This window comes from Hipposideros armiger, unplaced genomic scaffold (genome assembly GCF_001890085.2).
Source record: "Hipposideros armiger isolate ML-2016 unplaced genomic scaffold, ASM189008v1 scaffold_190, whole genome shotgun sequence".
Taxonomy (NCBI): Eukaryota; Metazoa; Chordata; class Mammalia; order Chiroptera; family Hipposideridae; genus Hipposideros; species Hipposideros armiger.
In genome coordinates, this window is record NW_017731540.1 from 1,677,296 (window position 1) to 1,703,088 (window position 25,793).

A 25,793-nucleotide genomic window follows, 5' to 3' on the forward strand; every position below is an offset into this window, starting at 1 on the left:
CTTCGAGGGGTAAAAAGTATAACTATTGCACTGTGTTGTACAGCTGAAACTAATTCTAAAAAATGTGTATTTCATAATAAAAATAATTTAATAAAAATTTTTTAAAAATTAAAAAGAAATAAGCCTCATATTTTCTGCCCCCAGTACTCACTGATAATTGGATTTCAAATGTTTGCCTACAGCTATAAATACTATTTTAATAAATATTTTCTATATGTGATTGGATATATATTAAATCATTCTTCTAAACTATTGGGCTGTCGGAAAAGTCATGATGTATTTTTTCTATGATTTTTGTTGCAAAAATGCGTCATGACTTTTCTGACAACCCAACTGATACTTGCTACATGAAGTAAAGCTTAAAACTATTTTTTAATCATAAAAAAATAAAACAGTGTTTAAATAGTGACATATTCCAATGCTCAAAGCTTTAATCAAGTCAAAACAAATAACATAATGCTACTCTTAAAATTATAATTACAAAAAATGCCTCACTACTAACAACTGGTGCAATTTTGGAACAAATTCATTTTGCAAATCTAACTTTGTTCTTTGATTGACTCTTAACATGAAAGGTAATAACAAAAATCTCAGCATTCCTCTTGTAAGAATAGAAAAATTCCCCTTGATTTCTCTAAATTTGTAATTCTCGTGATTCATTAGGTTTTCCAACATTTAATGTGTTACCTGCAGTCAATCACTCGGCCTTGATGGTAGAAGGAAGTTGGGATGATCTCACCCTGAAGTTGACCAATACGTGGAGCCCGAGTAAGATTGGTACAGAGTAAAAATCCACAGAACACATCACTAAACATGTTTAAAAAAAAAAAAAGACAGGAGGAATCAAGCTCAAAAATATCAAAGCTATGCAGTTCATATATATATTCAAAAATTGAAAAGAGTCTCTTTCCTTGTAAACAAAAACGTTTGTTCAGATATTGTTGGTTGGCTACAATCCCCTCCTTCTTTACTAACAGGATCACATTTTTGTTTGGCATAGCAAAGTGCCCAGCCCTGAAACATGGTCAGGACTGGTGTCAAAGTTAGCCATGAGCTTCTATTCCGTGCATCCACTTGCCTAGCCATCCCTCCTTCTCATCTTCTAGAACCAACAGTGGCCTCTGGGTGTTCAGAAGTGAGAAAAAGCCAGCTAGGAAGTTGCTGGGAAGAATTCTGCTTTCTGGATAAAAGGTTAGAGCCTGACAGGGGGAAGATCCTTTGTTCCTACCCTTGCTACCTGCGTCTGAATGTGGAGCATTTGCATCTACGGCACAACTGTGAGTTCTCAAGCATATGGATACAAACTCAACATGCTAAGGATCACAGAGCGAATGGTCAGAAATCATCTGTGTCCTTGGTGACGTTGTTAAATAACTCACCCACCATAAGGGCACCTATCTCCAGGCTCTTTGTGAAGTAAACAATGAACTCTTTTTTAAAAAAAGGGCTAAGGATTGAAGTGGCACATCACTAAAAAGGCAATCCATGTCCAATAAAAGCATGAAAATGTACTAAATTCCACTTTTAATCAGGGAAATGCAAATTAAAACCACAATAATATACCAGTTCACACCCACCAGAATAAACAACAGTGAAATCGGAGAACACCAAGCATTGGTGAGAATGTAGCACAACAAAATTCTCATACACATATCATTGCTGGTAGGGTTTACTAATACAACCATTTTGAAAAAACAGTGTGACGTCATCTGGTAGCACCAAAAATATACATCACCTATGACTTAGAAATTTTTCTTCTAAGTACAGGCCTCAGAAAAATATGTCCAAATGTGCACTAAGTTATGTGTAAAGAATGTTCACAGCAGCATGGTTCCTACTGTCCAAAACATGGAGACAATCTAAATGTCAGTCAACATAGAATGGAGAAACAAATTGTGGTACATGAATGTGAATGTGAATGAAAGTAAAACAAATGAACAAAAAAATGGACAGTTGCCCACACCATAGAAGCCTCTTAAAATGAGACGCAAAATGCAAAATAATACAGGAAGTATGATTCCTCTTATATAAAGTTACTAAAACTTTTGGCAAAATATATCATTTATAGATGAAAAGCTAGGCAGTAAAACCAAAGAAATGCAAGACAGTGACTGCCATAAAGTGGCTGCCAAAATGATAGTACCTCCAGGACAGAGACAGGGGCACTATGAGGGGAGCATCATTTTCTGGGGTGCCTCGATATTCTATGTATTTATTGATCCAGGTAGAATTTACATGGAAGTTCACTTCATCATTACTTGGCAAAATGTATGTTTGTGTAGTATTCACTTTTCTGTTTATATATTATATTTCACAAATTTTTTAAAGCTTCAGAAAACACACATTGCTTTTCTTTATCTTGTTGGTGGTTGGATATTCTGTTACCAAATGTTCAAAAGCTACTTTTACAATGATCTGATCCAATGCCTCCCAAACTTTTTGAAGTCACAGAGACACAGAGAAAGATCAGATTTGTCTAGGAGTTAATGAACGAAGCTAATCAAACCCAGAGACATCTGACCCCATGGACTTTTGACAAATGTAGGACCCACTTTCTCCTATTCCCTGGCACCTCAGGGACTGAACACTGCAGAACATCTGCACCTCACTCGTGAGACATCAGGTGGGAGGCTCTGTGCTCTATTTTGGGTTAATTTTAAGGAAATTATGGTGGTCCCCTAACAATTTGTTGTTTCCTAAGTCCTCACCCATCATCAAAGCCTAGATAGAATTGCAAAGTTTCATAAAGTGCAACATAGAAACCATTAACTAGAGAAATTAAAACTTCCCTTAAATCCTTGCCCTGCTTCAAAATTGGGAGAAGAATCCTCATTACTGTGGAAGGAAAATAGGCACTCTGGCCTGTAACTTAATGATCCCATAGATCCAAGTCACTGAGTTAACTTTAATAAACCGTGGCGCATTGGTTAAGAGCTGGTTTGGGACGCCAGAGGGCCCCGGTTCGGATCCCACATATGAGGGCCAGTGACACTGCCCTCTACAGCTAAGATGCTGAACAACAGCTCAACCTGGAGCTGGGCTGCCATGAGTCGCCGGCGATGGCGTAGACTGCAGCCCCTGTGGCAGTGGGTTGCCATGGGCTACCGTGTGTAGCCAGCAGCCAGCGTGAGCGGCCAGCAGCTGCCGTGAGCAGCCATCCAGAAGCCGGCGACTGATCTGCCTCGCCCGAGAAGAGCGCAATGATGGTGCTAACTTGGGCCAGTGAAGCGACGTCCTCCACAACTAGACTGAAGAACAAAAGGACAGCAACTTGTCTGTTTCCCTTCCCCCAATTCCTCAGTGCTGTTCCCATTCCCCAATTCCCCAGTAAAAATCTTTTAAAAAAATAAAAAATAAAATAAATAAATAAACCATTCAATCACTATGTTAACTGTCCTCAAAATATCACTGATGAGCTCTGAAAATATCTCATTTCCTGAGTAAAGATGCTACCCATATGTACTAACTAGATGTTTTATACAGAGAAAAAAAAATCTCTGCTATAGATATTAGATGTTGAATGAAATCAAATGGTATTGCACTTGTAAAATTATCAAAAATATACGTAATGTCACTTTGAATGGCCCCTATTTTGCTTACAGAACTCTTGTTTATACTAGTACATTCATAGGCCATATCTTCTAACACCAATAGAAAATTAAAACCTAATATTAATTTGTAATACCTTGGCAAAGTATCTCTTCAAAACAAGCATCAAGTAAAATACAGTATGTGAAAAATTTTCTGAATTTTACAGAAATGGCGTGTCTGTGCCATAGACACAGTTTAGTCCATGGTCATTTGCCTCTAGATATACTAATTTATTTTTTGCATGCATACCATAAAATTTGAAATAGCTAAATATTTCTTAAAAAGTTGGTAACATTTATTTTACGCCCACTTCACATTTGAATCAGGGCTTCCAAGTCCACTCATTAGGCCCCAAAGCTGAGCACTCACTGTTTGCTGCACTGAATCCATCGGTCTCCATCCTTCCCACAGTTTCCCTTCTCCGTGCCTTCTGTATTCAGCTTTTCATAACAGAACTTGTCAGACCCGGAAGCCTCTTTGGAGATGAGCCAGAGAAGAAAATCTATTTTAGTTCTCCTTGTTATCCATAACCAGTAGTGTGCCGGTAAATGTTTAACAACTAGTTTCTCAAAAAAAATCCAATTTGCAGCATTTACTCATTTCTATGGTGTAAATACCATTATGCAAATTTCCATGGGGTAATACATGGCTAATTTCAAAGTATCAATGTGGTGTTAACTGGCGTCTAGAATTCCTGAAGATTTAACGGTTGGCTCTTGCAAGCTAATTCAAAACAGCCCCAACACACCACTGCTTTTAACTTCAGAAACAAATTTAATCCCAGTCTTGTTGGTGGTTTTAAGGGTGTGAGGAATGATCATCAGCAGAAATTAGTGAAGTGACACATAGAAAGCCAATAAACATTCTTAGTCCTGTTTTATATTAATAGATACTATAAAATCTTAGTCAATTGAGATTTTATGTTGGCACATGGGTTTTGATATTTAAACCTCTTAAAAGACAAGTATGCCTGCCTCTATTATCTTTCTTTTGTCAAAACTGAAGCATCAAAAGTAAATCTTTCAGTTCCATGATATTTGCCAAACACTGAAAAATCACTCGTGCAGGAGCTCTATTCTCCTATTGTGTGCTTTCTTTTCCTTTGGGCGTGACCCAGCCCCAGGCAGCAAGGCAGACCCATTTCTATCTTCTGGTCTGGCCCTCAAGAACTGAAGTTCACTGGACAGGCAGAAGATAATATGTGCATTAATATTTAGGGAACATACTGAGTATCATAGCCACGCACCCGAATCTCTATCTCTCTGCACTTTGGAAAGTACCTGCATTTCTTCATTTCAAACTGAGGGCAGTGAATTACAGAATCTAAAAAATAAGGGCTGCTACTTTCCTGGGTAAAAAAAAAAACAGAAAGCTAACTTGTAGGGAAAATGTGAAATCCTAGACACAAAGTAAATTACACAAGTGGCTGGATAATGAACATGACTGCTACACTCAACTCAATCTTTGCAAGTGGAAGCAATATCCCTTTTCTTACAGCCATAAGCACTGGAGGACACTGTTCGGTTCCGATAACACATCCCCAGCTCCAGCAGTTGTTACCTGTGGTTTTGTGACTAAGATTCACAGTTCTCTTTATCTCACCCTTTTCTGAATTAACAAAAACAAAAAACAAAAAAACCCCACATCACTCCAAGCTGTACATTTCTTTCAGCAAGACTGGCAGAGAAGAACAATGTGAAGAGAAACCTGTGTGTGACCATCTAGCAGGAGAATGCAACCTACTTGCTCCCCAGATGTACTGACACTGGTTATCGCGGGTCTTGCACTCCCCATTGTAGCAGCGGCCCTGCGGACAGGAATACACGCGTTATGAGGCAGTTGGAGCCAGCTCTGTTTTGCACCATATTTTTACTGCAAGGTGTCCTTTTCTTTGTTTAGATCAAGTTTGTTTTTTTTTCATCCCATACGCTAATATTTTCATGTGAAAATGAGAATCACAAACACTTGAGAGAAGCATGAGAATAGCAGTTAAAATCTAAAATTCAGAAAAGACTTCATAACACAGCTCTTTAAATCCAAACAAATCATCAAATATTTTAAATTTTATGGTAAACAAAAATTGATGTATTTCTTTGGGTGATACCAAAATGATTTTTAGCTTCTTTAGTATGTGAATGGTTAGATTAGAACATGGCTTCAGCAAGAAAAACAAACAAACACAAAACATGTTATAACAGATTTTCTATATTTCCATAATAAACGGGCTGATATTGATAGTAATAACTCAATAAATTAGATTCTTAATTCTTCAGCCATTAGGTTTTTTTTTACTTGTCCTCAATCTGAACAATTTGTCACCAGAGTGAAATGTAATATATACAGTATTTGGTCTGACATGAAGCAACTCTGAATTAGAAGATCACTGATAATTTACTGTTATTTTGAATTGCGATTTCCCTTCAAAACTACATTTAACCAAAAGAAAAAAACTCACAAACTAATCCTTATAAAATTACATTTAAAACGTACAGCCTGGCATACCTGATTTTGATTGCATGCATATCCATCTTGCTTATGAAGATTTGGTGGGCACTGAAAAATATAATCTTTTTAGTTAATGTTCAGCATAAGTACCTTTAGGTACGTGCACAATACATAAAAGTGCAAAACAATGCAAGCATGACGAATATATAATTAGAAATGTTGAGAAAAACATGAGTAACTCCTTAAGTAGCTTATCTAAATTACTTGTATTATTGGTAAAAATAAATAAATTAGGTCCACACAGTGGGTGTTTTTTATGTTTGTTTTCCATGAGGTGGGCTACAATAATAACTTACATTCACTTGCTTATTAGAGTTAAAAGTAGAAGGGATTAAAATGAACAATGAAGGGAATGAATCAGCTTGTTATGTAGGAGTGGACACATTCAGGAAGTCATTTACAAGACCAGCTCAGCTCTGTGAAAAATGTCAAATCTATATTTGACACCCACAGTGCTCACCTCTAGGGCATATCCCTTAAGAAGATGAAATATCCTGCCTTGGACCTCAATGTATCTCCATTACATTTCTGGCCTCTCAAACAGACTTGTTACTAGAACAATCCTGATGTGATGGATATTTCTTGTTTCAGGTCTATTTACCAAATAATTGTTTAAAAGTACACTTCATTTTCTCTCCAAATTACCCTAAACAAATTAAGTTAAAATGTTTACTCTCTGTGCATTTCATTTACCACATTTAAGAGAGCTAAAAAAAAAAAAGAAAGAAAAAGTTCAAATCAAAGGCTCTGCAGCAATGTGCAAAGCAAATATGAAAAGGAAAAAAGCAAACAAACACAGGTATGGCAAGTGAATAAGAAACAGCAATATGCACTGAGGTCCTCTCCCTTGGATTTCACCTCCTCAGTAAGACAGTTCCACTCTTCCAATTGTTCAGCCCCAAACAGAGTCATCCTCTGTTTCTCCCACACTGTCTTTCTAGTCTGTCAAAAACTCCTGATAGCTCTATCTTCAAAATATAATCACTATCTGACCACTTTTCTCCATCTCCACCGCTAAGACCTGGTCCAACCCATCACTGTCTCACTTGGATTATGCAACTGATTCCCTGCTTCCACCCCAGTCGCCTTATAGTCTATCTAGCTACCAGCGTGTCCCTTTAAGAATGTAAACCAGACCATGTCACCCCTCTGCTCAGTGGCCTCCCAGTTTGCTCACTGGCCTTCAAAGTCCTACACGATCTGCTCCTTTGCTGCCCCGCAACCCCATCATCTCCCTGACCTCATTCCTACTCTCTGCCCCAACTGGCCTGACGCTACGTGAATGTGCCAGGCGTGTTGCCACCCCACGGTCTTTGCCCTGGCTCTGCCGTCCATCTTCCCCTCAGATGTCTGCATGGCTTGATTTCATACTTTCTTGGCTTTGCTCCAATACCGGCATCTCAGAGAAGGCGTCTCTAACCGGGCACTTCAAAACTGTGACCCCTGCCATGCTGGCATTCTCTGTTCTCCGTTCCCAGGGTTTCTTTTGTCTTCTCCATAGTCCTTATCACCGACCAACAATTCATATATAGCAGGTCCCCAAGTAACATTGTTTTGTTATCACATTCTTGAGAAAGAAAAATAAAAACTACTCCAACAAATTCAATCTAAAAAAATATTTAAGGCGGAAAAACAAAAACTGATTTCTAGCCAGGGCCATCGTCTGTGTGGAGTTTGCAGGTTCTCCCCATTTCTGTGTGGGTTTTCTCTGGGGACTCTGGTTTCCTCCCACGTCCCAAAGATGTTCACGTGAGGTGACTGACATGACTAGTTGTTCCAATCTGAGTAAGTGTGGGGGTGAGTGTGAGTGCGTCCTGGATGGAAGGGTGTCCTGTCCGGAAGGGTTCCCACTTTGCACAGCCACGTTAGGAATAGGCTCTGGACACCTGTGACCCTGACCTTGAATGAGTGGGTTGCAAAAGAATGATCTTACTTGCTTTTATTCACCTTTCTTAAATGTCTGTATAGTTTACATTTATTTTAATGTTTAATATTAGAAGGGTTCGGGGTCTTTATTTATAAGTTTGGTAATGTTGTTGTGACAAGAAATATGCCATAGGAACTTAACTCTTGTTCATATCAGTTAGCCTACGGTAAAACTGGCTTTGCTACATGTCATTAAAGTTCAAGTCACAGTTTCCAAGAACCTATTGACATTAACTGAGGACATATTGAATTTTACTTTTGTTTTTTTAAAGATGTTATTGGGAATTGGGGAAGGGGAACAGTGTTGGGGAATTGGGGTAGGGGACCAGCCAAGTTGCTGTCCTTCAATTTTAGTTGTGGACGGTGCAGCTAGCTCAGCTCCAAGTCCAGTCGCCATCCAGCCGCCTGTCGGCACCTTGCGGCTGCTCAGCTCAAGGGGGAATCAAACCGGTGACCCTGTTGCTCAGAGCTCACGGTCTTAAACAACTGAGTCACTTTGCAGGCCCCGAATTTTACTTTTTTATATGCCTATTATCCCATCCTAATGTGAGCTCTGTACAGAAAATCTCCATACAGGGATTTTGTGTTTTGTTCCCTGGTGCCTCCTCAGCACCTACAGCAAAACCAGCTCAATTATTACTGAGTAGGTGCTCAATTACTACTGGCTGGCTGAGAAAATACATGAGTGACCCACACAGATACAATTAAGTTATTCTATTCTGCACCTGCCAAGCTGTTTATGAAGTTCACCAAAGAAAGATAACAGAACAAATTTAGAATTGCTAAGAAGCAGTAACTTACTAAGGAGCATATTGAGAAAAATTGCTTTGGTTCTATATCTTTCCAAAGAATAACTAATTCTCATATAAACTTTTATTGACCACAACTTTTCATTCAACCTGATGATGACTACTCAAAGGATGTAATTATCAGCACTGAAACCTGGTGTACTGGGCCAACGACACAAAAACAGAGCTCCTACAGCCTCTTTCATCCATCCAAATCCACTCAAAGCACAATCATTATCTTACTAATCAACTAACATTAATTACTCACTTACTCCAAGATAAATACAACCACACTGAACAAAAATGCAAAAGAAATGCTGCTACCTGGCACATCAGGGACTACAATTAATTTGTCATCTTTGAGTTTTGTGATGTTTCAATAGGAAAAAACTTGCAGAATTCTTTACTAATGAAAAAAAAATGCCCTTGCTATAAACTCATAGCTACATGCAAGATTTGTCATCAATTTACTTTTAGTTTAGGCTGATAAAAGCCAGTTGTGTATCGCTAAAATGTTTAATATGGGAAATTATGGAATGTCTTATATTCTCTGGAGACATTTCAAATGGAAGAACCATTAATCTGTGTACTTTTTTCTGCCTATGGGTACAACTCTGAGTTCAGTCTCTAAATGCCATGCCAGCCCCCAGTTTCATGCTGTACAAGAAGGTTGACTTGAGGCTGGCTTCAACAGTGCAACAGCATTTAAATGGGCTTATTTTAGATTGTGTTATACTGCCCATATAGATGACATATTTCATAGTGCTAACAAAAAACATTTCACGTATCTTTCAGAAATATCTGTGTTATATCATCTAGTATTGTTTGCCAAGGAGTTCTCTCAGTTGCAAAAGCATTGTTTATTCTGTATCAATTGTGAGTTTAAAAAGTAGCTCAAAGGCATCAGTAAATGTTATTATCAAAATTAAGCAAAGACATACTATGAGATAAAAGAGATCAAGTCAAAATATTGCCAATGATACTGATTCTCAGAAATCAAACTTCCTTAATCATTTTTTGTATCGATTAAATTCAAAGTTCACTGACTCTTAAAAAGCAGAAGCATTTTGGAGGGTTTTAACCCCCTCTACTAATTATCTACTTCAGGTTCATTCTGGTCATATAAGAAAATTATTACTAAAAGAACTGCTATTCTAGGGCCGGCCGAGTGGCTCAGTTGGTCAAGAGCTTGCTCAAGAGTTTGAGCTCTGAGCAACATCACTTCGATGCCTGGTCTGAGCTGAGCTGCCAACAGGTGGCAGGTTGGCTCAGCTAATAAATAAATAAATAAATAAATAAATAAATAAATAAACTGCTATTCTTATATGCCACTGAGAAATTTAACAGTATAGTTTTTACCTTATGAAATAAAAAGAATATTTTTTAAATTTAGAAAATAGACTATTAGGTTGAACACAGAGCCCTCACTATAAAACCTTATTTTCATAAATACTATGACAATTCAGCAGTTAAAGGTCGAAACGGAAAAACTATACTTCTAAAAGAGCTAAATACACAGAACCAAAACAATATATCATGGGCATAAAAATATAATATTATTCTACAAAACTAACAATATAGTGAAACAGTATATCAGGAATGTCAATATACTTATCATAAGACACAGAATCAACAATTCTTACACTTTGCCACTATAAGAAAATTGCAAAGAAACCTATTTATGTATTTAAATATAAGAAACAGATATGCATAAAAATCACAAAAGAGTAGCCTGAACATAGTTCACTGTACCATATCTTTACAAGGGTCCATTTGAACTAAGCCTCAGATGATATATATCAAGAAGTTGCCAAAAAGTTCATCAGGACCCTTCCTTTCCCTCTCCTCTTGTTTCCATCCAGGGGAGGGAACTCAGTGTAACTCCAATTACTCTCTGCTCCTTTCCTCACTTCTTCCCCAGACAGGTAGAGTGCTTGCTTACTTGCTTGACAAACTTGGGAAGAATAAGTTGGCATTCTGGCTTAGTTCTGCATTCTTCTCTTGCCTGCTCACATAAATCATACTCTCTCTACTGCCCCTCCATGACATACAAGGTGAGGTCCCAGCTCTGCAGGGAGAAGTTACTGAAGACCCAATCTGGCCAACAACCTGTTGTTACAGCCTGAATCTGGGATCTATAAAGACACCCATTTAGCCCTCACACTAAGCTATGGCTTCTAACTTGGCCATTTTCAATAATAAAAATGATACTTTGACCTCCATCTGTACTCTATTTATTGGGAGTCCCTTGAAAATCACAATACTTAGCAATAGGTAACTCCACTCCTGGGAATTTATCCTAAGGAGCTAAACCCCAAACAAGAAATGCTCTTAAAAGTCATAAAGGTGTTCAGTGCCACATTACACATTAATTATAATAAAAAACTGCCAACGATCTAAATATCTGCCACTAGACATAGAAGTCAACTCATAAATACACATGACAGACTCATGCAATTGTAAAAAAAAATATTTATAAAATAAATGAGTAACAGTCTGGGAAAATGCTTTTGAAGTAATGTCAGAATGAAAATGAAGGTAGAATGAAAGCCAAAATTCTTACCAAGTTCCCACCTGTCCTGATTCCTGACTTCTCTGAATCATTTCCACTGCTCTCCAGCTAATCCTGCTTTCACTCCATTTCTTGAAGGAGCTAAGCTTCTGTATTCACTGTTTTCTGCCTACCCCCTTCTTATTTGTGTTTCTACTTAACTGCCCACTCCTCCAGGAAAATATACCTGATCACCCTGCTTCAAGCTCCCACCCCATCATTTTCTTCACATCGCCTTAGTTGACGCTTAGCGCTCACCACCATCTGATATTTTTGTTCACTGATTTCCATTTCTCCACCGAGTGGCATGTTAAGTTCACGGAGAGCAAGGATTTATCCACCTTGATCCCTGCTGTATCCCAACATCCACAGCAGTGCCTGACATATAGGAGGGGCTCAACGAAGGTTCATTTGAAGGACAAACAGACTTAGAATAACAGGATATAAACGTTTAAAGCATAAGAAGTATATAAAGAAGGAATGCGAGAAGGCAACATTAATTATAATTAATGTTATAATTTTAATGTGAGGAACATCACACCAAAGCGTATGGGCCCTGGAGCCAGGGCTGTGTACGTGGGAGGGGGGTGGCGACAGCTGAAAAAGGACTTGTGCTCCCAGTCCCACTTCAACCAGAGCAGTCCTACTTGTTCCCTGCTTGCTACACTGGGCTCCCACCCAAAATTTTGTTAAAAGAAAGGGTTTTGTGGCTTTACATTGTTTGAAAACAGTACATTAGTGCTTCATCAGTGTTTTAGATGCGGGGACCAGGAAAGAAAAATCAATCGGTTGGGAATAAACCATATGAAGGGAACTAATTGTGAAAAGGAAACATGGAAGGAAAAAGAGATTTCGGTACAAAAAAATATAGCAAACGTTTTTAAAGGCAAGGCAGAGAGCTAGAAATTACTACAAAACAAAACAAACCAAAAACCAAAGGCACCAAAGTATAGTCACACATGTAATCCAAATTGAAAGCTTTAAAATGTGTATTTACAAGTAAAACATATTACCTAGAACTGAGTTTGCCATACCTGGCCAGAGTCCCCAGTACAGTATTCCGTAATATCGCACCCATTCACGGCATCCCGACAATCATACCCTCGTGGCTGAAACTGCAAATGAAAATCCAATATTAGGAGCCAGTATTCATTTAAGCTTCAAAGAGTTAGCATTCTTATATTCACCAACAATTATGATACTCTCTCATAACCATCACCAAACTCTTCTTATGAATTAGCAAAATAGTTGCAGAATAGAGACAAAGCCAGAAACCACTCTCTGGAGTAAATATGAATAATTAACCAAGGCAGTAAATTTTTAGATTTTAAAATCCACTGTCTCAAAGTATTATTTTTAGAAAAGAATGTGATAGCAATTATATAAATAAAAAGCAATGTTATGGCTTAAGACTAAAGAGCAAAACACGAAAATATAAACATTTAAGATCTTCCTAAAGATTGATGTACACACCCAGTGCTCACAAATTCACTCATGAGCTTGGATATTAATCTTGCTTTAGCTAAATATACACTATCAAATTTCAATGGTTCCCTTCAGCAACACCAGTGAATGCCTACCGTATACAAGGCATTTTGCTTGTCTGGGTGGGGATGGGTAAGAGAAGAAACCCATGTAAAGAGCCCATTACATTCTCAAGCAATTTATAATCCGGTAAGGATAACAAGGTGACTATAAACTAAGCTAGAATCTTCTAGAATACCATAATGCATAATACTTATTGGTATTGCATAAAATAATCAAATCATGTGATTTTGTAGTTTAAAGGAATATTAGAGGTTTTATAGATGAGAAAAGGGAAGGTTTAAATCATGACTTTTCAAAAGTTAACCGGAGGTCTCTATAGGTGGAAGAAACTATGTGTCTACACACATTCATATGTTACTTCCTTATCTAGTGTCTTGCCTTTAGAGGGGATTTCAAAAGACAAATGTGAAAATATGAGCACTAACATTTATACTCATGGTCTAAAATAAATTAGGGTAAGTCTGAAAGAAAAATGCTATAAGGAGGTCATATTTTTAAAAAGGTTACAGGAATTGTCCCTCTTCTGTTCAACCATTAACTTGGTTTTCATAGAGTTAGTAAGGCAACTCTCAATGTTTATTTTGGAAGGATTATAGGTATATTTTTTTAAAGAACGCACTGGAGGATAGGATGGTTGATGGTGAATCATAGTAAAGGTAAATGTTGTAACTGACAGAACTTGAATAGATTTTCTGATTCTACAAAACTGCCAGGCTAATCTGTCAATCAGGCTAATATGCCAGGCACAATGTCAACCAACAAATTTGTGGCAAGCTATGTACACATTGAGATATTTGGCTAATATGTCAATGAAAAGAAAGATGAAGCTGTCAGGGAACTCACGAGACATGAGGTATTGTTACAGCAGGGCCCGTCGCTGCAATGGGCCCCATTGGAGAGGGAGCATTTCTTACAGCACAATCCATAGCATTCCTAGAAAAAACACTTCACATAAGTAAGTGAGGAAACTTACCAGCGCTCATTCAACACTCTAGCCACATGCAGCTTAGGCATAATCCAGGTGAGGAGACTTATACAATAGTATGCAAATACTTTAGGAAAGAATTAATGGCTTCAAACAATGATAGATTCCTTCCTGCCATATTTCTCAGCAAAGCATGATCTTCTATAAAAGGACTCCTCTACAAAAAAGTCAGCTTATTTCTTAGCAGGCACCCGCCCTTGGTTAGCTCTATTATTCTTAATCCTCAATCTAGTTTTATAAAGACGAACAATAATACACAGCACAGGAAGAATGTTTCATGATTTGGTACAACTTGTCTGAGATGAATGTGAGTGGTGAATTTCTAAGAGGTAGGGAATTTGATTAGAAGAATCAACTAGGTTTTTTTCATACTGGGCCATAAGAACATTATTAATTCTAATGCGTCTGAGCTGGGATAAAGCCCTGATGAGAGAGATCAGAAAGAAAGGCGGTAAGACCACAACGGATGATAGTGTAGCCTTCTCGCTAATGCTATTCCTGTTTGCTCTGGGGAGGAGCTGTGCTGAAGGTAGAAAAGATCTCTTATACCTACCACATGGAAGCCACAGTCACATTCCTCCCCAGCTTCAACATATCCATTCCCACATTCCGTGGGCTCAAACAGCTGAAAGAGATTAGGGAGAGAAAGGAAAGACATTTTAATTTATCACAGAAAATCAACATACCAATCGGGCCATATACATGGCCCCTTAATCAACATGTGATATTCTGCGATCTGTTGTTATGGCATCGTATAAATGATGTCTGTGTGGGAAAGACTGTTCACTTATTAATAACACTTCTAAAAACCATCTTTTAAATGGGGTAATATCTCTTGGAGGATTCTCTAGTGGTGGGCTCCAGATGACCTCCACCATTAAAGTTACTTTTTATGGAGATACGCTGTCAAGAGGAATAGATCACTTTTCATATTTGCTAATAGAGCCAAGATGCATTGCTAATAAGACTCACATATCTCGTTTGCTAATTTATCTAAAAGGAGGTGAGAAGACATCAAAATTGTCAAAAAGATAAAAGTGCTTCCGTCAGAGCCAAATGTGATACATACAATCAAACGCAGATAAATTCAGAAAAAAATGTGGCTGGAAATCCACTCTCATCATTCTCACTGAAAGGAAATCCACACTGCCTGAAGCATACTAAGTACATGTGCAGACATACGCACAGATGGACAGAAAGCTCTCAGTCATTCCTGGAGCAATGGGAGAGTCAAATTTCTACAATACCTTACTGGTGCTATAAGCTTGCTTGCCAGATAATCTCTATTGAAACCAATTGTGAAGGCAGTTGATTAGTTTATGAGAACCATTCAGATTTCCCAGCACCTGGGGCAAGATGTCTCTGTGCACGTCTACAACACGTAGGTGAAGACTGAAACAGCACATTCCAACCCAAATGCTCAGAGCCATGAGTATGAGAGGGAGAGACTCCTTACCAGCAGCAACACACTCAAGGAAGGATTGGCTGATTTCCACTGAGTCCACCTCACAAAGACCTGATCCTCCTTCCATTTCCAGGAAGGGAAAACTATTATAAGAAGTAAGGAAGGTTTACAGGATACTTGGGTGGGACTCCTCTGTGGGAAAGTCCAATGAATGAAATCCCAATGTCTGCAGTATTTTGATCAGCAATGAGAAAATAGAGAAGGAAAGGGCAGACTGGAGCATAACTAAGGCTTTACATCAGGTCCCCCATGCAACCAACTGTTACATTTCATTCTTAGGACTCTTGCATCTTGACACAGGTCACTGTCACAACCCAGATGGAAAATATGGCTGTTGGGAAGGTTTGTTTCCCCAGGACAGAAAAGATGCATAAAGACCGTGTAAAAACACGTAAAACATGCATACATACATTCATTGACTGAAAACACTTGAAAAAAGTCAGTTCTTTGATACATACATATAAACTCTTCCTCTGGACTCCACAGATGCTTTTTTAAAAAACCATGCTAATATGCAGAATGATGGGTTCTTAACGTATACACTAGAAACCCTAACCTTTCCAAACAAGTCAATGTTGTTTCCTCAGGTGTGATGCTTATAATTAGCTGGTGAGCTGCAAGGCAGGTAAAATTAGCTGTGTACACTGTAATTCAAAAATACGAGTGGATCACATTAATTCATTATTACTCATTTCATCCATTTTAAACACTCTGAAGCTTTCAGATTTCTGTTGCATTGAGATGAATGTCATAAAAGGCAGGCAGCCAAATTTAACAATGCAAGATCACTTTAAAATTCCTGTTTCTTTTTCTGCAGCCTTACTGAGATTTTATACAAATCTCAGGCATCAAACTACCGACCCTGACTATAACAGTATCACTTAATTATGATTATGGGGATAGGAATAAAGTATTCTGTCAGTTATCTACATTAGTCACTTAAAAAAAAAAAAGGCCAACATGACTTCACTGCTTTCTCAATTTGCAGAGTATTAAACATTTTGTATAGCAATAGGCTATTTTTGACCCATGAAGTAGTATTTTAAAAGAAAATATGAAATGTGCAATGTTAGAATTTCTATACCATCTGCTAATTAGCATCGACCCTGTCTTTTTGCCTGTTGAGCAACTCTTCCAAACATCCTACTATAGGTCCGCAGTCCCTAATCCAAACGCTTTATGGCTGGTGAATTTGAGAATTCTGGCTTTTTTGGAATTTAGAAAAGTATGATGCATTTTCCATGCTCTGCTTAACAGCCCTGAGGGGCCTGGTGCACACCCTATAGTCAAACACATTAATATTTCTGCAGTAAGACTTATGAATATTTACACTGCGAGGAATAAAGATTTTCAGTTCAGGACAAGTTTCACTGTCCAATGTGTTTTCTGAAAACTCATAAAAAACACTTCCAATTTTCAGCACTTTTTGAATGAAGGAACTTGTGGATAAGGGATTGTAACATACATATATATATATATATATATATATATATATATATATATGAACATATATATATAGTCAATTGACAACACGGACTTTCCAAAGTAAAGAGACTGTTTAATATAAATTCACATATGTATCCCCTTCCCCAATCCCCCAGCACTGTTCCCATNGCTTCAAGCTCCCACCCCATCATTTTCTTCACATCGCCTTAGTTGACGCTTAGCGCTCACCACCATCTGATATTTTTGTTCACTGATTTCCATTTCTCCACCGAGTGGCATGTTAAGTTCACGGAGAGCAAGGATTTATCCACCTTGATCCCTGCTGTATCCCAACATCCACAGCAGTGCCTGACATATAGGAGGGGCTCAACGAAGGTTCATTTGAAGGACAAACAGACTTAGAATAACAGGATATAAACGTTTAAAGCATAAGAAGTATATAAAGAAGGAATGCGAGAAGGCAACATTAATTATAATTAATGTTATAATTTTAATGTGAGGAACATCACACCAAAGCGTATGGGCCCTGGAGCCAGGGCTGTGTACGTGGGAGGGGGGTGGCGACAGCTGAAAAAGGACTTGTGCTCCCAGTCCCACTTCAACCAGAGCAGTCCTACTTGTTCCCTGCTTGCTACACTGGGCTCCCACCCAAAATTTTGTTAAAAGAAAGGGTTTTGTGGCTTTACATTGTTTGAAAACAGTACATTAGTGCTTCATCAGTGTTTTAGATGCGGGGACCAGGAAAGAAAAATCAATCGGTTGGGAATAAACCATATGAAGGGAACTAATTGTGAAAAGGAAACATGGAAGGAAAAAGAGATTTCGGTACAAAAAAATATAGCAAACGTTTTTAAAGGCAAGGCAGAGAGCTAGAAATTACTACAAAACAAAACAAACCAAAAACCAAAGGCACCAAAGTATAGTCACACATGTAATCCAAATTGAAAGCTTTAAAATGTGTATTTACAAGTAAAACATATTACCTAGAACTGAGTTTGCCATACCTGGCCAGAGTCCCCAGTACAGTATTCCGTAATATCGCACCCATTCACGGCATCCCGACAATCATACCCTCGTGGCTGAAACTGCAAATGAAAATCCAATATTAGGAGCCAGTATTCATTTAAGCTTCAAAGAGTTAGCATTCTTATATTCACCAACAATTATGATACTCTCTCATAACCATCACCAAACTCTTCTTATGAATTAGCAAAATAGTTGCAGAATAGAGACAAAGCCAGAAACCACTCTCTGGAGTAAATATGAATAATTAACCAAGGCAGTAAATTTTTAGATTTTAAAATCCACTGTCTCAAAGTATTATTTTTAGAAAAGAATGTGATAGCAATTATATAAATAAAAAGCAATGTTATGGCTTAAGACTAAAGAGCAAAACACGAAAATATAAACATTTAAGATCTTCCTAAAGATTGATGTACACACCCAGTGCTCACAAATTCACTCATGAGCTTGGATATTAATCTTGCTTTAGCTAAATATACACTATCAAATTTCAATGGTTCCCTTCAGCAACACCAGTGAATGCCTACCGTATACAAGGCATTTTGCTTGTCTGGGTGGGGATGGGTAAGAGAAGAAACCCATGTAAAGAGCCCATTACATTCTCAAGCAATTTATAATCCGGTAAGGATAACAAGGTGACTATAAACTAAGCTAGAATCTTCTAGAATACCATAATGCATAATACTTATTGGTATTGCATAAAATAATCAAATCATGTGATTTTGTAGTTTAAAGGAATATTAGAGGTTTTATAGATGAGAAAAGGGAAGGTTTAAATCATGACTTTTCAAAAGTTAACCGGAGGTCTCTATAGGTGGAAGAAACTATGTGTCTACACACATTCATATGTTACTTCCTTATCTAGTGTCTTGCCTTTAGAGGGGATTTCAAAAGACAAATGTGAAAATATGAGCACTAACATTTATACTCATGGTCTAAAATAAATTAGGGTAAGTCTGAAAGAAAAATGCTATAAGGAGGTCATATTTTTAAAAAGGTTACAGGAATTGTCCCTCTTCTGTTCAACCATTAACTTGGTTTTCATAGAGTTAGTAAGGCAACTCTCAATGTTTATTTTGGAAGGATTATAGGTATATTTTTTTAAAGAACGCACTGGAGGATAGGATGGTTGATGGTGAATCATAGTAAAGGTAAATGTTGTAACTGACAGAACTTGAATAGATTTTCTGATTCTACAAAACTGCCAGGCTAATCTGTCAATCAGGCTAATATGCCAGGCACAATGTCAACCAACAAATTTGTGGCAAGCTATGTACACATTGAGATATTTGGCTAATATGTCAATGAAAAGAAAGATGAAGCTGTCAGGGAACTCACGAGACATGAGGTATTGTTACAGCAGGGCCCGTCGCTGCAATGGGCCCCATTGGAGAGGGAGCATTTCTTACAGCACAATCCATAGCATTCCTAGAAAAAACACTTCACATAAGTAAGTGAGGAAACTTACCAGCGCTCATTCAACACTCTAGCCACATGCAGCTTAGGCATAATCCAGGTGAGGAGACTTATACAATAGTATGCAAATACTTTAGGAAAGAATTAATGGCTTCAAACAATGATAGATTCCTTCCTGCCATATTTCTCAGCAAAGCATGATCTTCTATAAAAGGACTCCTCTACAAAAAAGTCAGCTTATTTCTTAGCAGGCACCCGCCCTTGGTTAGCTCTATTATTCTTAATCCTCAATCTAGTTTTATAAAGACGAACAATAATACACAGCACAGGAAGAATGTTTCATGATTTGGTACAACTTGTCTGAGATGAATGTGAGTGGTGAATTTCTAAGAGGTAGGGAATTTGATTAGAAGAATCAACTAGGTTTTTTTCATACTGGGCCATAAGAACATTATTAATTCTAATGCGTCTGAGCTGGGATAAAGCCCTGATGAGAGAGATCAGAAAGAAAGGCGGTAAGACCACAACGGATGATAGTGTAGCCTTCTCGCTAATGCTATTCCTGTTTGCTCTGGGGAGGAGCTGTGCTGAAGGTAGAAAAGATCTCTTATACCTACCACATGGAAGCCACAGTCACATTCCTCCCCAGCTTCAACATATCCATTCCCACATTCCGTGGGCTCAAACAGCTGAAAGAGATTAGGGAGAGAAAGGAAAGACATTTTAATTTATCACAGAAAATCAACATACCAATCGGGCCATATACATGGCCCCTTAATCAACATGTGATATTCTGCGATCTGTTGTTATGGCATCGTATAAATGATGTCTGTGTGGGAAAGACTGTTCACTTATTAATAACACTTCTAAAAACCATCTTTTAAATGGGGTAATATCTCTTGGAGGATTCTCTAGTGGTGGGCTCCAGATGACCTCCACCATTAAAGTTACTTTTTATGGAGATACGCTGTCAAGAGGAATAGATCACTTTTCATATTTGCTAATAGAGCCAAGATGCATTGCTAATAAGACTCACATATCTCGTTTGCTAATTTATCTAAAAGGAGGTGAGAAGACATCAAAATTGTCAAAAAGATAAAAGTGCTTCCGTCAGAGCCAAATGTGATACATACAATCAAACGCAGATAAATTCAGAAAAAAATGTGGCTGGAAATCCACTCTCATCATTCTCACTGAAAGGAAATCCACACTGCCTGAAGCATACTAAGTACATGTGCAGACATACGCACAGATGGACAGAAAGCTCTCAGTCATTCCTGGAGCAATGGGAGAGTCAAATTTCTACAATACCTTACTGGTGCTATAAGCTTGCTTGCCAGATAATCTCTATTGAAACCAATTGTGAAGGCAGTTGATTAGTTTATGAGAACCATTCAGATTTCCCAGCACCTGGGGCAAGATGTCTCTGTGCACGTCTACAACACGTAGGTGAAGACTGAAACAGCACATTCCAACCCAAATGCTCAGAGCCATGAGTATGAGAGGGAGAGACTCCTTACCAGCAGCAACACACTCAAGGAAGGATTGGCTGATTTCCACTGAGTCCACCTCACAAAGACCTGATCCTCCTTCCATTTCCAGGAAGGGAAAACTATTATAAGAAGTAAGGAAGGTTTACAGGATACTTGGGTGGGACTCCTCTGTGGGAAAGTCCAATGAATGAAATCCCAATGTCTGCAGTATTTTGATCAGCAATGAGAAAATAGAGAAGGAAAGGGCAGACTGGAGCATAACTAAGGCTTTACATCAGGTCCCCCATGCAACCAACTGTTACATTTCATTCTTAGGACTCTTGCATCTTGACACAGGTCACTGTCACAACCCAGATGGAAAATATGGCTGTTGGGAAGGTTTGTTTCCCCAGGACAGAAAAGATGCATAAAGACCGTGTAAAAACACGTAAAACATGCATACATACATTCATTGACTGAAAACACTTGAAAAAAGTCAGTTCTTTGATACATACATATAAACTCTTCCTCTGGACTCCACAGATGCTTTTTTAAAAAACCATGCTAATATGCAGAATGATGGGTTCTTAACGTATACACTAGAAACCCTAACCTTTCCAAACAAGTCAATGTTGTTTCCTCAGGTGTGATGCTTATAATTAGCTGGTGAGCTGCAAGGCAGGTAAAATTAGCTGTGTACACTGTAATTCAAAAATACGAGTGGATCACATTAATTCATTATTACTCATTTCATCCATTTTAAACACTCTGAAGCTTTCAGATTTCTGTTGCATTGAGATGAATGTCATAAAAGGCAGGCAGCCAAATTTAACAATGCAAGATCACTTTAAAATTCCTGTTTCTTTTTCTGCAGCCTTACTGAGATTTTATACAAATCTCAGGCATCAAACTACCGACCCTGACTATAACAGTATCACTTAATTATGATTATGGGGATAGGAATAAAGTATTCTGTCAGTTATCTACATTAGTCACTTAAAAAAAAAAAAGGCCAACATGACTTCACTGCTTTCTCAATTTGCAGAGTATTAAACATTTTGTATAGCAATAGGCTATTTTTGACCCATGAAGTAGTATTTTAAAAGAAAATATGAAATGTGCAATGTTAGAATTTCTATACCATCTGCTAATTAGCATCGACCCTGTCTTTTTGCCTGTTGAGCAACTCTTCCAAACATCCTACTATAGGTCCGCAGTCCCTAATCCAAACGCTTTATGGCTGGTGAATTTGAGAATTCTGGCTTTTTTGGAATTTAGAAAAGTATGATGCATTTTCCATGCTCTGCTTAACAGCCCTGAGGGGCCTGGTGCACACCCTATAGTCAAACACATTAATATTTCTGCAGTAAGACTTATGAATATTTACACTGCGAGGAATAAAGATTTTCAGTTCAGGACAAGTTTCACTGTCCAATGTGTTTTCTGAAAACTCATAAAAAACACTTCCAATTTTCAGCACTTTTTGAATGAAGGAACTTGTGGATAAGGGATATTTATATATATATATATATATATATATATATATATATATATATATATGAACTTTGATGAAATGTCAATTGACAACACGGACTTTCCAAAGTAAAGAGACTGTTTAATATAAATTCACATATGTATCCCCTTCCCCAATCCCCCAGCACTGTTCCCATCCCCCCAATTCCCCAATAAAAATCTAAAAAAAAAAAAATTCATATATGTAGTTGTGGGATCCATAAATACCTTGGGCCATTTTTTGACTAGCTAATATTAGTAATGCTTCCTATCTGGGAGAACAGACTACTCAAAAAAAGAAAGGAAGAAAAGAGAAGAGAAGAGAAGAGAGAAAAGAAAAACAAAGGAAAAAAAGAAAAAGAAAAAAATTAGTTACACCCCTAGAGACAATGTTAAGGGGAAATGGAATTCTTGTCAGAGAAATTGGTTGAGTAATATATCTTCATATAAGCCACTATCTCTTTGCAGCAGGGTGACAATACTAACGCGAAAATTTCAAAGATATTTTAAAGCATTGTTTGTTTTTTGAAGGGATGGTTTGGGAGGGGGAATACAGCTAGTACTAAAAACTAGATTCAGAACAGTGAAACTATGGTTTTTGCCATTCATTTCAAATAGGTCTCAGTCGCCAACATGATAAGCCTTTTATAGCTAAATATTAATCTGATTGACAACAAACCTGCTTTCCAAGACAAGTACCTGATATTTGGCACCATTCCATGGTAATAAATAAATAAATAAATAAATAATAAAACTGAGAAATAAGTACACTTTCTAAGTTACTAACCTTTGTCGGCCTGTTGAAAAGACAGGCTCCACCCCCTCTCTGTAAAAAGTCTCTATACTCCAAAATGCTGCACTTTGAGAACTTTCGGGAATGGGATACCCTGAGAAAACAAAGAATCAATTATGTAAATAACTTACCAAAAGCAGTCATCAGAAGAAAATTAAAACCCTGGAATTAGAACAAAATGTTCACTCTGGACCCAGATGATTCTACACAAATGTTGACAAGGCACTTATGTTCAAGTTGGCAAATAACTATGTGTGATTGAGATTGTAAAAGCAGAAATGCAAAGAAAAATCACAGATTTGGGGGCTACGTTACAGCCTCTTCAGCACTCAAGCCCTTTTGTTCCCAGGCTTGAATGTTTTTGAAAAGCTCATCACAGAACTTCTTCATCTAGGCTGTTTTTTAAAATGTGGTCATTTTTATTTGCTCTGCCTCAGAAAAGGCAAGCACTTTTTTGCCTGTCCTGAATAAAAGGAGCTTGGGAACCCATTAGATTTTATTTTGAGGAGGGGGTTGTTAGGGTCAATTTATTAAAGATTATAGAATACAAGCTTCAGCAAAACAATTCAGGTAAACAAGGAAACCCTAAAAATGTGTGTCGTGTGTGTGTGTGTGTGTGTGTGTGTGTGTGTGTGTGTGTGTGTGTGTGTGTGGTCAGTGTACCTTATTCTCAACTTCAAATATTATTGGGTGATATTCATGATTTAGTAGGGCTATAGTAAGAGCTTCTCTATGATTTACTTAATCAAATTTTTATCTCTGTCCATACATAGGGGAATATTAGACACACTGTCAAGATTAAACTACATCATACATATCTGTATAAACTACTCATACATGAGCATATTTGTAATAGTGCTTGATTTGAGGGTGAAAGGCCACTTACTCTAGAATGTGATCCAATAGTTGTATGTATCCTGGTGTATGAGGATAGTGTATGGAAGTAGGTAAAATCTGCCACTGTTGACAGTGATATCTCACAAGAACTATGCAAAAATGTATACTTGAGAAATTACATATTAACTTTATATAGTTTAATTATATCCTATGGGCAGTCAGTCCAAAAATCCATTTAGAAATTGGATGTTTAGAAGACAGAAGACACATCCCCACAGAACCAATATTATAAACGGTGTTACCTTCCTAAAGCAGTCTTCAAAAAAGGGTGTTTAAGGCATAATGTTACTAAACTATACTGCAATAGTAAGGGGACCATGAAATCTATCAGTTTCAGGTTTAGACTACATTTCTAGAAATAAGTGTCCTAAAGTGGTAGGCAAAATGGCTGACTCTCTTTGCAAACCCTCACGCTCACATCCCTGTTGTCACCATGAGCTGGACTCCTGGTGGAAGAACAAGAAAAGACTCTGTATAAGGGCTTCCGGCAACCGCAGCTCCCAGGGATGAGGGTAGGACCAGCAATGGTTGATGTGTTGAGCAGATGTCTGGCAAGGGCAAAGGAAGTAGGAGAGGCCTAGGGGTGAGGAAACCTCTCCTGTCTAGGAGAGGGCTTAGGCGGCTTTGGGCCAGTGGCTCCAAAGGGGCAGGTGTCCCTGGAAAAGAAGGCAATGTTTCCAGGCCTTGGTTCACAGAAGCAATGGCCACTCTAGGGCAGTTGCTCTAGTTCCCAAAGTATCCACAAAAGAAGAAAGGAGATAGGTGAGGAAATGTCCAAATGCCTATCGGTAGAAGACTACCTAATTTAGACCCAATAAATCTGTCTTAATAAAAAAAAATTATTGATTATACAAGCAGTATAGTACATTTTTTTTATTACAGCAACATGTCTATTTGTGAGTTCCTTAAAATATAAATTGATGACTGAATTGATTTTCACTGACTGCTTCAGGTAGACAACCAGCTTTTATTCTAAGTGTACTAAAAAATTAATGCCTCTACTAAACTTAGAAGCATTTAATAATGTGCTTCCTTTAAGGGTTAATAGAAGTAGTTACTATATTTTGCTTTTATCAACAACTTTAAATAAAAAATTAAAATATAAAGTGAATTCATCCTTTCATTTTTAAAATATCAGATAATTAGTTATTGAATTTATACTAAGTACTAAGCCTAAAAGACGAATACCTGAGAGACTGTGTATCTAATTATATGGAGCAATGTCAGCGAAAGGCATATATCAAATGCATGTATAATGAAAAATTACCCTGTTTCCTCCATGATGCAGCCACCCCAGTATTCTGTGCAGTCACATTCTAGTCCAAGGAAACAATAAAAGCAATAGAAAAAAAGGAAAACAACAAAAGTCACATCTTCAGTGTGCATTACAGCTCTTGAAATAATTCTTTATTAGCAATTCCATGTCAAATAGATAGAGAAGGTGAAGTCTCACAGGACAAAATCTATTTCCTTTAAATCGAGGGTTCTTTATCCTTTCCAGAACTATAGGAATTATATTCCTTGGCAAGAAATACAATTGTACGCCTCCTCATTCTTGTAAAATCAGAGAACTCAATTAAGTTCCTAGTTCCAATGTTTAATGAAAAGTATCCCGGTACAGAAATCAGTACCGAGTTCTAGTCAAGTTCTCCTTGATGAGAGAGTCCCATAGGGCAAGGACTTAGTATGTCTTGGGTCTCAGTGTTTCTACCTCTAAATTGGGGATTGAGTCTCTCTGTCTATCTCCCAGAGTGCTTCTAGGGCTTACACAAGGTGGTGCGCCCATGTGCTCTCTGCAGGCTGTAAAGGTCTATTGCACGAAAGCATTGAGCCATCATCAAAGCTCTGCTCACAGAGCACACTGAAAGTTAGAGA

The 25,793-nt window shown here is 37.8% G+C and overlaps 1 protein-coding gene across 1 annotated transcript in view; it reads right to left on the reverse strand.

The window, feature by feature from the left end:
• ADAM23 (ADAM metallopeptidase domain 23) overlaps positions 1-25,793 on the reverse strand; it is a 159,424-nt gene that overhangs the window by 24,735 nt on the left and 108,896 nt on the right. The window contains exons 14-22 of the mRNA XM_019652957.1: positions 25,186-25,234; positions 23,016-23,115; positions 19,862-19,933; positions 19,167-19,256; positions 17,810-17,890; positions 6,094-6,144; positions 5,335-5,398; positions 3,961-4,066; positions 688-807 (exon numbers count right to left, since the gene is read on the reverse strand). Of these exons, the coding sequence (XP_019508502.1) occupies positions 688-807; positions 3,961-4,066; positions 5,335-5,398; positions 6,094-6,144; positions 17,810-17,890; positions 19,167-19,256; positions 19,862-19,933; positions 23,016-23,115; positions 25,186-25,234 (733 nt within the window). The remainder of the gene's footprint in view (positions 1-687; positions 808-3,960; positions 4,067-5,334; positions 5,399-6,093; positions 6,145-17,809; positions 17,891-19,166; positions 19,257-19,861; positions 19,934-23,015; positions 23,116-25,185; positions 25,235-25,793) is intronic.